Below are 13,140 nucleotides of genomic sequence, written 5' to 3' on the forward strand. Positions count from 1 at the left end.
AGGGCATAGTGTTGAGCATGGAGTTGTGAGAAAGAGAAACTCAGATCCCACATCTCAGAAACAAAAACCAGTTGTCGTTCTTTTTCTTCCGAGACGTTGACCGGGGAGAAGTCATCGTCACTTTCTTTCCTGACTTAGTTCTTCATAAAAAAAGGTAATTCCTACTCTAATTCTTAATGTTTTCTACGGTTAATTTAGGGTGACATGGTCTTAAATTAATACTAGCCAATTCCATGTGGCCATGGCTGCCATGCTTGTTGTACACTTGTTTAAAATGTCGTCTCTTGCTGCATGTTGTACGTTTCATCACATGTCAAAGTACTTCAGAACAGTACAAGTAATTAAATAATCCTTAGACTTTGTTCGCACATTAAAATTCTGTAATTGAGTTTCTGATAGAAATTGAGCTTTTTCTTAATTACCTATTACTATACATTTGTGATTTAAAGTTACGCATTATTGGAAAATATTTCCTGTGATTTGATTAGCGAATTATTTCAGTTTAGAGATTGACGTGAATCAAGCTTGCGAAAACATGGATTTTAGTCAACAAAAGTTTGAAAAGTTTCTTTTACTAATCTAATTTATTTTTTGACAGGTTGGTGAAGATTTTTCTCAACATGCAGTGCCAAGTCAACAAAATGCCTCTGATGCATGTTGCACATGAAAAATGGGAAGGAAATCTGAAATGGTAACAATTTACTTGAAAGACACCTTGAGTTGGGTTTGCATTTTGCTTAAATTGTAGTCCGTGTATGTGTTCTTTGCTTAGAAATTACTCATTGGACATAAAACTTTGATTTAGATGATAATTGACAATTACTAACTGCTTCTAATAAGAGCCTTTGTGAAAAGATTTTCATCAGCTTGTAGAAAGTTGCAATTTTCTGTTACTTGCTTTTTTTGAACAGAACTGAATTTTCCTCTTTTTATTTGTTTGAGAATGTTCTCGGTTAACTTGTGTTCGTTTGCTTTGTAAGATTCCTTTTTCAGTTTGGCGTTGAAGCTGTTAATGGCGGTGATGTCTGTTGTGCAGTAGTGTGGCAGTTATTTTCCGATTGAGAGATGAACTGAAATGGATCTTCTGCAGACTTGAAATTCAACATCAGACTTCAATTTTGGTGTCCATGTTGTGTTGAGCTGTTGTGTGCAAAATAGTTGGTGTTGCCTGATTGCTGTCTGGCCTTTTGTTGGTGTGTTCTTCTGTTACCTGTTGAGGTAATGCAGGATGAAAAATTTTACTGATGAATTATTAGATTTACATAAATTAAAATTGAAAATCTATTGTCCCTTTTCCCTAAGTAAACAAAAATGTCCTCTGTTGCCTAGTTGTGTGAAGACCAGGGGTGTCGTGGTCGAATGGGGAATTGCAACGAAATTTGATATTTTCTATGAGAAAGAAAAGTTAAACCACAAAGATTCTTATACTCCGATGAACTCTTACCGCCTCCAAACGTTTCGCTCTTAATCTATAAGATTACCTCGTTAAAAAAATAAATTGCTGAAACCAAAATCATTTTCTGCTTTATTATTATTATTAAACTGCACTTGTTTGAATATGAATCAAATATCTATTTTATAAAGCTTAATTAATTTACCAAAAACAACCACCATTATAATTTTACTGTCTTTTTCGCAAAAATTTGACGATGTTCATTTTTGTTTATAAAATTCTTATGAATTTTATAATTGTTTATACCTTTTTTTATGAAGAACTAAGTCAGGAAAGAAAGTGACGATGACTTCTCCCCGGTCAACGTCTCGGAAGAAAAAGAACGACAACTGGTTTTTGTTTCTAAGATGTGGGATCTGAGTTTCTCTTTCTCACAACTCCATGCTCAACACTATGCCCTATGGTGACCCCCCCTCCAGTACATCCCTCTACCAACTAGGGCCGAATAGTTCAATCCCTAACCACACTGAAATATTTAGCCACCTAGTGACAGCACTTAGCATCCACGGACGAGTAGTAAGAAATTGTCCGCTCTAGCTCGTTGACACTTATAATTGAAATTTAAATATAACTAACAATTAAAGGCAAATAAATTTGTTACTTACTTAATATTCTCCCCTCCAAATTTGTATCAAGTCTTCACCAAAAAGCCATGACCGCAAACTAACACATCACAACAGACGAAATCCCAAGGTGATGATGCTTCAACAATGAAGAAGGCAGCTTGACATTCGCTTATGTGCCTTGTCTATGGCATCTGTTAGTGATTCCAGATTGCTGACGAACTATCGTCTTCTACTACCTCTAGGAATCAGAATCACCCTTTTAGCTTTATTTCTGCCATTCTGTACTGTGTCTTCCCTGTTTTAAATAATGCCTATTTTAATCAGTAAAATTTCGTTAGTTTTTGAAAGCACACAGCAAAGCTGCATAGAAGTTAAGCGAAGTTGACAGTTATTTTCCAGGCAGGAACCGAGCTAACAAAATATTTCCTGATTTGTTGTATTCAGGCATTCAATTCTGAGGACAGTTAAACAACAAAAAGGTCAACTACACACTCAAAAGGATCGTCGAAAGTTAGACTGCAAATAGCTCTAAAAGGAAAGTCGAAAATTGAACATAAAAAGAAATGGTTTAAAAAGTTGTTGACTCGTCAGTTATGTCGACAAGCATTTCGATGGACTATGTTCAGTTTAAGAACGGATAAATTTATCCATATGACCAACAATTCCAACGGAACGGGTCTTCCTTTCACCAACACTGATGGGTTCAGCGACGCAGGGAGGAACTGGGATGCTCTCCTTGCACTTGTTGTCTCTCAAGACGTAAGACCTGGCCAAGTCGGTGGCATCCTTGACGTTGCAGCCGGACGGGCTGACCAATTCGCGGGAGAACTGGCCGTTGTAATCACCGCACAGACCGCAATGTTGAGCGCGGTGGGTGGCGGGGATCATGCTGGTGATGTCATCGCCAGTGTAACGGAAGGTCAACTTGAGGACTGGGACCTGGACAAAGTAGCGGGCACCAATCTTGCTGACGACAATGTACTGGATGACGTTGTCCTTGTCGGCCAAGACGTAGGGCTTGTTGTTTTCAACCTTGACGACCTTGTCGTTGGCCTTAACTTCGACTCCGCTAGCGACGGGGTTCAGTTCGAGGGTGTGGCCACCGGCGTAGATTTTGACGGCCAAGGGAAGAGATGGGCCAGTGGTCTTCTTGGCGAAGACTGCGTAGCGAGGAGTGGGAGAGCAGTCGGCCGAGATGAGAGTGTAGCAGGTGGGCAGGTCAGCGTTCATGGTGACATTGTCGAAAGTGACGACGGCCTTGGGGGCAACGTCGCAAATGCCGACGAAACCAGCCTTGATGGCGAACATTTGCGACATGGGCAGACGGGCGTTGCGCAGAGCCATGCCCAAGTTCTTGAGGATATCCACGTTCTCGTAGTGGCTGTGCATCACATCGGTGTGGACATGGAGATCAACATCGTCTTCGTTAACGTCCAACTTCAATTCAATGTGACCGGCACCGATGACCTTCTTGGCGGTGGCAGTGGGGCCATGAGGGGCATGCATGCTCCAGTAGGGCAACAAGGAGGCCTTCAGCATAGTGTCGACACGGGCGAGAGCCATCTGACCACGGGGAGACAAGTTGGCGTAGTGGATGTCCAAAACGTAGCTACGGGGAGTGGCGTAGTGCAGGACAGCTTCGTAACAAGCCTAAACGGATGGAAACGACGTTAGAATCATCCATTGCTTCAAATTACGTAATTTCAAAAGGCAAATAATAATAAAAAAAAAAAAATAATCCGATTCATTACCTGGGTCATTGGGCCAACGATGCCAGAGCGGCCGGCATCATTGCGGTCCAAATCGCAGCGATCATAAGGATAGGTGTTGCGGCTGGTGGCGGCTTCACGTTGAGCTTCAGTGATGTTGCCCTGAACCTTGACCATAATGGTGGAGATGTCCTTGGCGTTGGCCTTAGGGCACTGGTCGGAAGGAGCCTCACCCCACACGAAGGAAACTTCACGCTGAACGGAGGGCTCAATAGTCGACGGGGTCTCGAAAATGTCCTCGGGAAGATTAGCCCAGGCGGTCTTGACGTTGACGCAAAGAGCGCGGCTGGGAACCTTAAGTCCAGGGTTGGCAAGACGGGCAATCTTGACAGCGACCTGTGATTTAACGTTGAAAGGTTCCTTCTCAATGTTGACTTCGACGTTCCATTTGCGTTCGGGGGAGCCCAACAAAGTGACGGCACCCTTGACGTTGCTGAAAGTCTTGCCGGGAGCGGCCTTCTTGCCAGTTGGGACGGCAGAATCCATCTTCAACTTGATTTCAATAGCTTCAGCAGGGTTCACTTGAGTCCTGTGCAGGACAGCCTTCATGGAGCAGGCGCCAGTGGGTGGGTATTGGTAGAAGTAGTTGCGCATTTGCATGAATCCCATGACGAGGAAACCGGGCACGCTACCGTGCGAGTTGATTTCCGAGGGCTTGAAGGATTCGTACATCACCTTGGCGATGGAGGCCTTGCCGGTGTAAGTCTCGCAGTTGTAAACTTCGACGTGGGATTCCATGCCCAAGAGTTCGTTGATGTTTTCACGAACCACTTGTCCTGTTCAGAAAATAAATTTCATTATTTGCAATTCGTCAAATAATTGAAAATAAAGGCTTTTAAATAATTACCTTTGCGGAATTGCTCTCCACGGGTTACCAAAGCTTTGGGTTCGCATTCGGAGCAAGTATCCTTGAGGTAAGAGAGAGCCTTAGAATCGTCTTTGCCCCACATGAAAGCGGCAGTCTTGCTGGTGAACAGGTAGGACAGGGGTTTCTCTTCGGTGGGAGTGTTCATCTTGATTTCGACTTGGCTGTCGGAGGGAGAGAATCCGACCAAAATGTTGGCGGGCAAGTGGACGCGAGATCCGCGAGCCTTGATGATTCCCTGGGAAACTCCGAGAGGATTGTAGGCGACCATGTAAGTGACGACTTGCAAAGTGACGTCCAAATCGGCCAGGATGGAGCGGCCGAGCTTGTTGGGCTGGTTAACGTTGCCATATGCCAACTGGTGGCGAGCGAATCCAGGAGTGCTCAGGCCGACACCGACGGGCAGACCGACATCGTTGGCCCTCCAGCTGATGTGCTGTCCGCCGAGCATGACCATGCTGCGGGTCAATTTCAAGCCACGGGAGATCATCTCGACCAATCCCTTTCCTTCCATCAGTCCAGCGATTTCTTCCATGGCCATGTGACGGTACATCAAAGTGTAGCCTTGGGAGCGCAACAAGATTTCCATCTTCATGGGAGCCTGTTGGCGAGGAACAATCTTCATGGTCTTTTGCAAAAGATCCTTCAGAGTATCCAGCTTGAAGTCCTTGGGATCCAGTTTGCGGAAGAGACGGACGTAAGCATCCTCAACACCTGGTCGTGGAATAATACGAAAGAACACGATTTTTACTTTTTGTACAGAGAATTCACCGATTAAGGTTAAAATTTACCTTCCAAACGAATCATGATCTCAAGAGGGACGTAGTTGAATTCAGAAACGCGATAGTTGGCACGTCCGGAAATGATGAGGGGAGCGCGGGACTCTTCACCGTAGATAGTGGCAAGTTGCAGACCACCACCGAAACCATATTTCTGGTCTTGGAAGTCGAAGACGCGGTTGCTGGAACGGAAGAAGTTGGTTTTGATGTGGGCGACGCGACGCAACAACAATTGCAGTTGGTTGGCGATAGGCTTGATGCAAGGATTCTTGGAATCGGCGTAGTTCTGCAAAGGAAAAGTGAATCAATTGACTGATGTTATTGTAATTCGATTTGGACTTACGCGGAAGGTGGTCATCATGAAGTTAAGAACTTCCTGATTGCGTTCCCAAATGGCGCCAGCGATCAGCTGTTGCAGCTCGAGGAAAGTGGGTTGAACGCGGAACAGGGTAGAGATGGCGGCGATACGGATCTCGGTGGTCTCGGTGGCATTGAGGATCAGGGGGAGAACAGCAGACAAGAACTTGTTGCGGTTCACTGCGGCGATGGGCTGCAGGGCGAAGATGACGTGGGGGCGGACGGCGTGAGGAACGGAGCCGCTCTTGACGTGAGGAATAAGACGCTCAATGGCAGGGAGCAAGTTGGTGTTGCGCAGAGTGCTCAAGGCAACGATCATCTCGGGGTGGGTCTTTGCCGACTTGAAGGCTTCATAGGACATGCGGGTGTACTTGTTGATGGTGTCGGTCTTGCAGGGACGCAATTTGTTGCCACCGCAGGTGACGCCAACCAAATGACCGAAAGCCAAAGCAATGGCACCTCTCAATTCCCTAATTTTTTTTTTACAAGTCAAACATTTAGAGAAATCATTTAAACAAAGGTATTATAACGTCAATCCTACTTGGTCTTGATGCTGGGGCTCTCCTTCAAGAGATCCTCCCAGGAGGTCAACAGTTTCTCAGATGGCATGCGCAAGTAATAGGGGAGGAAAGCAACCATACGACGAGCTTCCATCTCGCTGAGTTTGCCACCCAGAACCAATTCCTTGATCAACAAAGCAGCGGGGTTGGTGCCAGTAAGTGGGATCATCTCGGTGAACAAGTTCCTAAACAAAAAATTTACATCAGTATCAATTGGATTTGAAAAACTAATTTCATGAAAATTACTTGAGCTCCTCGTCGCTTTCAACATTTTTCCAGACAGCTTTCAAACTTTCCAAGCTCATTGCCTGGAAAAGCTGGAGGGCGGCCATAGCGGTGGGATCCAAAAGAGTTTCATCATTAAGGGCTGATGATCCAATGACTTCCTTCAGCTTAGTCAAAGTGGGAACAGCCTGAAGAATTCCAATTTTAAATCAAACAGTGCAACATTTTAATAGATAAATTATTAATCGCTTACCTTAGCACGGAGAGCTTGTTGGGATTGGGGTTCCTCGGGGTGCAAGAAATCCTCCTCGCGAGCCAAGTCGATATCCTCGGGTGTGGGGATAGGGCGCTTGAGGGTGTAACGAAGGCTGCCATAGTGCTTGGTCAGGCCAGAAGCGGAGATGGGCTTGGCAATGGGGCCGGATGACTTGAGAACCAAAGTAGTGCTATGCAATGGAAGAAATAAACAAAATAGTTAGTAATTATTTAAGAAGCTAACACAAGAAAACGACTTGATCATACTTGGCCAAGTTGTAGAAAGGAGAGCCTGCAGGTGGGTGCCATTGGAGAACCTGGTAACCGAAAGATGAGATGATGTGGGCCTTGGCAGTGTTGCTGCTTGCTCCACGGCTAAGCTGGTAGTAAAGCTGAGTGGTGGCGACGAGCTCATCCTGTGATTTACCAGCACAGTTGGTGGCTCCGAAGCTGTTGTGACCCATACGAGGAACGTTGGTGCATTCGCTCTGAGTGCGTTGCTTAATCAGCATCAAGCGACCCTTTTCAGAACCTCCGAACGAGTAGGTAGTGTTACAGGTACCGACGACAGTGTCCTAATTTTTTGCATAATCAAATTCATTATTTATTGCGCTTCTAGTAATTTTAATTGCAGAAATTTTATTTACCTCAACAGTACGCAAGAAAGCAGTGTCGCCCTTGCCGATTTCTCCGGCAACGACGTCCATTTGCAACTTGGTGGCCAAACCCTTCTTGATGTTGATGGACCATTCGGCATCTGAAGCGTCAGCATCGAATCCGGTAATCTGAAAGTAACATGATGTTACATTTTTTACAATTCATAAAAAATTAGGAGTTCGTGTTTTACCTTTCCATTCAGGAAAGAAATTTTGAAGGGTTTCTCCAACAAAACCAACTCGGGCTTCTTCAAGAACTTGACGGTCGACAGAAGAGTGTCGGGGCCATTGTGCATACCTAAGGTCACATCTGAAAGCTATTGAACAATACAAATTGTTAAATAAGACTATCTATTTTGAGAAAGAGAAAATGTTTAAAAATAATATCTACCTTGACGATGGCTTCTCCGGCTTGTTTCTGGATGAGCAAGTTGCCGCGGATGCCGAAAGAGGAGCCAGATGGAGTGGGGTCACGAACGCCGGTTGTAGTGAAAGTAAGGTAACTGTACTGGTATTCTTGACCATCCTCAAACAAACCTGAATAGAAGTTGAAGCAAAACGTTAGTTTTAACCAAGTGAATAAAACTAAATTTCGTGTGAAATAAAACCAAGTTGAGTCTTTACCTTCCGCACGGCAGCTGCCGGCGACGAGAAGAAGAGCGAGGGCCAACAGGCTCAGACGTGCCATCGTGTATGTAAGCGTCCTGGAGGATCACTGGCGACAGCGACTTGAACTGGTTCAACATTCGTCCTTATATACTAGTGACTTGCTGTGGGATCCCGTCTTCTTTTTTGGGTTGGAAATCTTTGCATGGAAACAGCGTAGGCTCCGAGCTGATTGGTTTTCACAGTCTCGCATGGTGGTGCGATTCTTCGAAGACCAATAACTCAAGCAATGACATCCACCTAAACTCCCTCAATCCTCCCCCCCCCCCCCCACCACCACCACGACTCCCTCTTCTCCCGCAGTCGGACAGATGGAACAACCGATCCCAAAACCTAGTTCATGGGAGGCAAAACGGGAGATGATAGTGACACTACCGAAATAAAGAACACATTTTATATTTACTTGTATTTCGACCATGTGCAGATCTCCTGACCTATTCCTACTCCCACTCCTCCCCCTATCCCCCCCCCCCTGGCTCCTAAGTAAAATAATCTTATCAAGCTAAGCTCGTGGGTGTACTTAAATCCAGTGCTTTCGTTGTGACTGGCCAAATGTTGACATTTGACTTTGTGGCCAATTGACTGACGGCTCACATTGGAAGGAAAAAACGAGGAATCAGCACTATTGGCGGAAATCTTTTTTCAAACAAGGTACAAGGTCTCCAAAAGACACAAAGAAGAAAATACTCTTCAAGGTTAGGTGATAATCTCACTGCTGAGATGGTAAACTTGAGGGAACCAAGTAAACAAAATTTGAATGGCCCATTTAGTTGAAAATTGAACGAAGTGATTTTGCTCTGCTTTAAAGTCAAAGAACAAATATATAATTTCACGATTTTGCAATCACAAGATATTTCAGAGACGACATTTCTTTGCCATACTGATTTTATTACGTATTATCGCACGCAATGACCCCACTAGCACTCCCACGACGGGCTTGTTGAATCCTTGGACCGTGAACAGACTGAAAAAAGTTGTGATTATATAAAACCTTAAATTTCTAGCTCTTATTTCTACGTTATCAGACCACTTTTTGAATGTTGAATTCAATTAATGCACATTCAATAAAAATTGCAATTAACTCTGATCACACAAGAATTCAGTTATGGTCATAACTTGCGTTAATATCCCTTCCAGAGTTAACGTCACATAACATTCGTTCAAATCATTGTTTTACAATCTATTCATTGCATTCGGCAATAAGTTCACATTTTATATGGTACCATTATGAGATCAGTCGTAAGATAACAGGATTTGGCAAGATTTGATTTCTTGACAGACTTGTTATTCAACTAGACTGTAAAGTGAGCATGATTTAAAAACACACTTATTTGACGTTTAAAAAATGAGAAGAGATACATCTCTTAGTTAAAGTAAAAACATCCATCTTGAAAGCGGATCTCGCTAGCGGATGGCGGGAGTTGTGATGAGCAAAACAGATCGAGGCTCGTCCGGTCAAGACCACAATCACTCAAACTTTCCTTACCGAATGCAGAAGTGGCGGCGGTCGAACTTTGGAATGATGCGAAGGGCTTGGTGCTGGATAGCGTAGTCCAGACAGCCGTGAAATCGCTGCTTTGCAGCAGTTTCATTAGCGATACCATCGAGTGGGGTAGGATCGGACCCTGAACTTCGATGGAGTAGAGATTTTCTCCGTCTTGCTTCAGAAAACCTTGTCGGGCCTTGGATAGAAAAACAATAGCGTGAAATGGTCGATTTTGAAATGCTTTGAAACTCGGTTACCTTGAGGGGTCGGAGTGTGGCCTGATGGAAAGCGACGGGACTGAATAGAGTTGGAGGAATTCCAGTTAATGGACCAGTGCTAGACAGACACAGTTTGCTGTTTAGAAGCCAGTTGAACAGTCCCTGCGTCTCAACACCTTCGATCAAAAGGAGCGAGTCCGCATAGGTGCCTTGGCTTGTTCCTTGCCCTCCATCCTGCAACCTTTCAGCCTCCCTACGAAAATGTTAACGAGATTTGAATTTATGTTGAAAAACTGCAAATTATTAATTAGTCTCACAATTTTGATCTGAGATTTGAGTGCAGGCCGATATCGTTGATCCAGTCAGCATCATCTTCGTCACAATCTTCGTCATCAAGATCGCCAACTTTGTCAGCTTCTTTGGTTTCATCATCTTCATCATTATTCACAGGGTTCGTTTGATCTTGACCACTTTTCTTCAACGGCATCGAGTATGAGATATCTATATTGAAATATCAAGATGAAAATGTAATTCTAGACGCTTTCAAAAGTTTCGTCTTATTTTTGTTTTCTTGTACTCGAATCGGAAACCACGATCGTAATACGATCTCCGGATGGTAACTGATACGTTCCAAGAAATCAAGTTTTATAAAGTCTTCTAGTACTTTCTTCGAATTTTCTCTCTAGAAATCTCATTCAATTATGGAATATTTTTGATTCAAAGTTTTGGATAGCAAAAAGAAGAATAAAAAAGCAAACGTAATAGCAAACTAACGCTAAGAAAAAAAAAAGAAAAAATGGATGTGTCATTCAATCCTGGCACACATGTGATTGATTTTATCCAATGAACTAAATCGCTGTCCTTAATACCTTCTCGTCGCAAAACTTCTCGCATCCCACGTGTGGTAGGGGTTAATAGAGCATGGATTTCTGCAACTCCTCCTATTCCAGCAGCTCGAAAGAGAACAGTGAATTGATGAGTGCAGACATAGAAGAATGGGCATTGCCTCGCGCGCAAAAGTCCGAAAAGAGAGCGAAAGCTTTCACACCAGTCGTTGATCAGGCAATTTGACACGCTCGAGTCCATGCCGATTTGGACAGAGCTGGTGGAAGTGATAGGGGCTCGTGTGTCCCGAGGGAATAAAGATAACCAAGGCAGCCAAGGATATTGCCACAACAAGCAGCATTGATGAAATTGCGCATTTGTTGACGTGTCCAACGTGCTCCACTCGTCGGATTTGAGAGAGCTGACGCATCTCACGAAACCTGTGATTCCAGAAGCCTCCTCGGACGTCTGCGACGAAAAGCTGAATCATAAAATCTGGTATTTTTGTTGCTTGATATAGATAAACATACTTTGAGAGTAGAGCTGAAGGCGAAAGGTGATTTAGAGGTGAAGCGTACCCTGGTCTTTAAGGACCAATCAACAGGACACTGATCAACTTTCTGGCAAACAGGTGTTACTGCAGTGAATATTGACAGAGCTTGTGGTAGTTCCACAGCCAACTCTTTATTGGTATCAGCTTTTACATTGGGGGCATTTAACATGCTCATGAAATCTACATTGGCACTTGCATTTCTCTGGTCATCTTGAGTGACTGTAAGAAGTTTTGGCCTCTTGGCTGGGGAGCGTCTGTCAAGATGTGCAACAGTTAGACACTTTTTGATGAGAAAATACAATCATTTTACACTATACCTGAAAGGATTCTTTCTCTTTACAGAGGCAGTTGCTGACGATGACGATGTGGGGGCCAGGGCTTCGTCATTATCTAAATTATTTGTTGTTGTCGTGGTGGATGCATGACTGAATCGTGCTTGGAGGGCTTTTTTCTTATCCCTCATCTGCCTCATAACTTCGTCAGGCTTTTTCCAAACAGACCCTGACATCTTTATTTAGTTGATTACCACAGATTTATAAGACTATTATTCAACACTTGTTTGATATCTTGTCGGACGTTTCGTTCTACGAGTTGTGGACAAGAATTGAACACGAGCGCCATTTCTTCTGCTAAGTTCAGTCATTTGACGAAAGGCGGCTTCAAGCATTTTCAAAATCACCAAATAAAAATTTAATTAAAAGCAGCGGAAGCTTTAAGATATGATATGATACTGAAATAAATTAAAATAAATTTTTTTCTGCGTTTTTACTTTTTATTATTTCAATGGTTTGGGCGATGCGTATTTCATATCGGAATCTTATCCCCTAATAGCAGACAACTTCCCGTTGGAAATGATTTCACGTTTCATGACAAACACAAAAGTACTAGGCCTTAACGTTAAAAAAAGTTTAAGTTAAACTCGTGGTATTCTTTTGTCTCTGCTCAGCTCAGATCCAAAAGTATCTGAAAACCATATTCTGTGTCTGTATGCCTATACACTTTTGATATCCTGTTTAAAATTGAATTGAATGTATTTCTTTGTGTTTCCTAGGAGGTCATATGGATCTTTGAAGTCTTGTAAACGTACTACAAGTTTTGTTTTCGTAAGAAAAGGACAACGTCGAATTAATCGAAGGCTTTTGAATATCGTTTAATACTATGGACGAATCTGATTATAACAATGAAACTGGATGGTAAATCTGCTTTCCCATGCTTTCTATACAAACAATGTCAGTGATTCCTTACCATCAGTCACAGGAGAAAACGTCAACTCAGTGATGGTGATCCAGATGCATGTGACTTTATGCCACTGTCTAAAAGGATCAACAACCTGCATTTAAATGGTAGTAATTTGAACTCGGAAGCCACACCATCATACACTGTAAGTTTTCTAGGTCATGGGGTACAATAATTTGCTAAATTCATATTCTGTGTTGTTTTCTCTAGCCTACTGGATCTTCCATCTGTGAATGCCGTCTGCAACCAAGCACTTCCAGCAGTGTGATTCAATGTTCCTTGTGCAACCCCAATCTCTATGGGATCACTCGGCAAGCACTTCCTCTTCCAGACCTGCTGAACATTCCCAATGAAATGTCACGTGAAAGAACTCCCCAGCATCAACAGTTTATTCACGATGACACCTATTCACCAGACATGGATGTTCACTCCAACCCTCACTACTACACACCCAACAAGCTGCTGTTTGATTTGCACATTGAGCGTGTCAAGAGGCACGGTATACTATTCAAGCCCAACAAGTACGACGGCTAGAAGATGTCAGTACTAATAATGTAACAATAATATTTCGCTCTTTTCTGTTTCGGTTTTTTTTTTTAATCACAATTTTATGAAATCACTTCATCTTCGCTAGTCGATTAATACACGAAATTATATTTCAGACTGAGAAG

At 43.3% G+C, this 13,140-nt stretch overlaps 3 protein-coding genes and 1 long non-coding RNA gene across 10 annotated transcripts; 2 read left to right on the forward strand and 2 right to left on the reverse strand.

Moving 5' to 3' along the window:
- LOC124342266 lies at window positions 1-1,516 on the forward strand. The gene is made up of 3 exons (XR_006918737.1): window positions 1-154; window positions 599-691; window positions 981-1,516. It is a non-coding gene; the product is annotated as an uncharacterized LOC124342266 (long non-coding RNA).
- Window positions 1,517-2,439: 923 nt separating this feature from the next.
- On the reverse strand, window positions 2,440-8,265 carry LOC124342264 (vitellogenin-2-like). Its single transcript, XM_046795229.1, has 13 exons — window positions 8,110-8,265; window positions 7,877-8,022; window positions 7,677-7,802; window positions 7,477-7,614; window positions 7,097-7,404; window positions 6,828-7,020; window positions 6,596-6,762; window positions 6,331-6,534; window positions 5,776-6,259; window positions 5,445-5,718; window positions 4,636-5,367; window positions 3,771-4,564; window positions 2,440-3,669 (listed from the first exon to the last, which is right to left on the reverse strand). The coding sequence occupies exons 1-13, from the start codon at window positions 8,171-8,173 to the stop codon at window positions 2,647-2,649; spliced, it is 4,653 nt and encodes a 1,550-aa protein (XP_046651185.1). The 5' UTR covers window positions 8,174-8,265; the 3' UTR covers window positions 2,440-2,646.
- A 1,051-nt stretch (window positions 8,266-9,316) lies between these two features.
- Window positions 9,317-11,849, reverse strand: LOC124342019 (protein downstream neighbor of son homolog). Its single transcript, XM_046794982.1, has 6 exons — window positions 11,551-11,849; window positions 11,211-11,487; window positions 10,725-11,148; window positions 10,173-10,356; window positions 9,895-10,108; window positions 9,317-9,833 (listed from the first exon to the last, which is right to left on the reverse strand). Exons 1-6 carry the CDS (start codon window positions 11,739-11,741, stop codon window positions 9,516-9,518), a joined length of 1,608 nt encoding a protein of 535 aa, XP_046650938.1. The 5' UTR covers window positions 11,742-11,849; the 3' UTR covers window positions 9,317-9,515.
- On the forward strand, window positions 10,183-13,132 carry LOC124342020. Of its 7 annotated transcripts, none has more exons than XM_046794989.1 (4): window positions 10,183-10,306; window positions 12,285-12,426; window positions 12,485-12,614; window positions 12,680-13,132. In XM_046794989.1, the coding sequence occupies exons 2-4, from the start codon at window positions 12,392-12,394 to the stop codon at window positions 13,001-13,003; spliced, it is 489 nt and encodes a 162-aa protein (XP_046650945.1). In that variant the 5' UTR covers window positions 10,183-10,306; window positions 12,285-12,391; the 3' UTR covers window positions 13,004-13,132. The 7 variants fall into 7 exon arrangements, with proteins under 7 accessions (XP_046650945.1, XP_046650944.1, XP_046650943.1 ...); XM_046794988.1 differs by lacking the exon at window positions 10,183-10,306 and adding an exon at window positions 11,070-11,178; XM_046794987.1 differs by lacking the exon at window positions 10,183-10,306 and adding an exon at window positions 11,849-12,114.
- Window positions 13,133-13,140: the final 8 nt, after the last annotated feature.

The sequence above is a fragment of the Daphnia pulicaria genome, chromosome 6 (genome assembly GCF_021234035.1).
Source record: "Daphnia pulicaria isolate SC F1-1A chromosome 6, SC_F0-13Bv2, whole genome shotgun sequence".
Classification (NCBI taxonomy): domain Eukaryota; kingdom Metazoa; phylum Arthropoda; class Branchiopoda; order Diplostraca; family Daphniidae; genus Daphnia; species Daphnia pulicaria.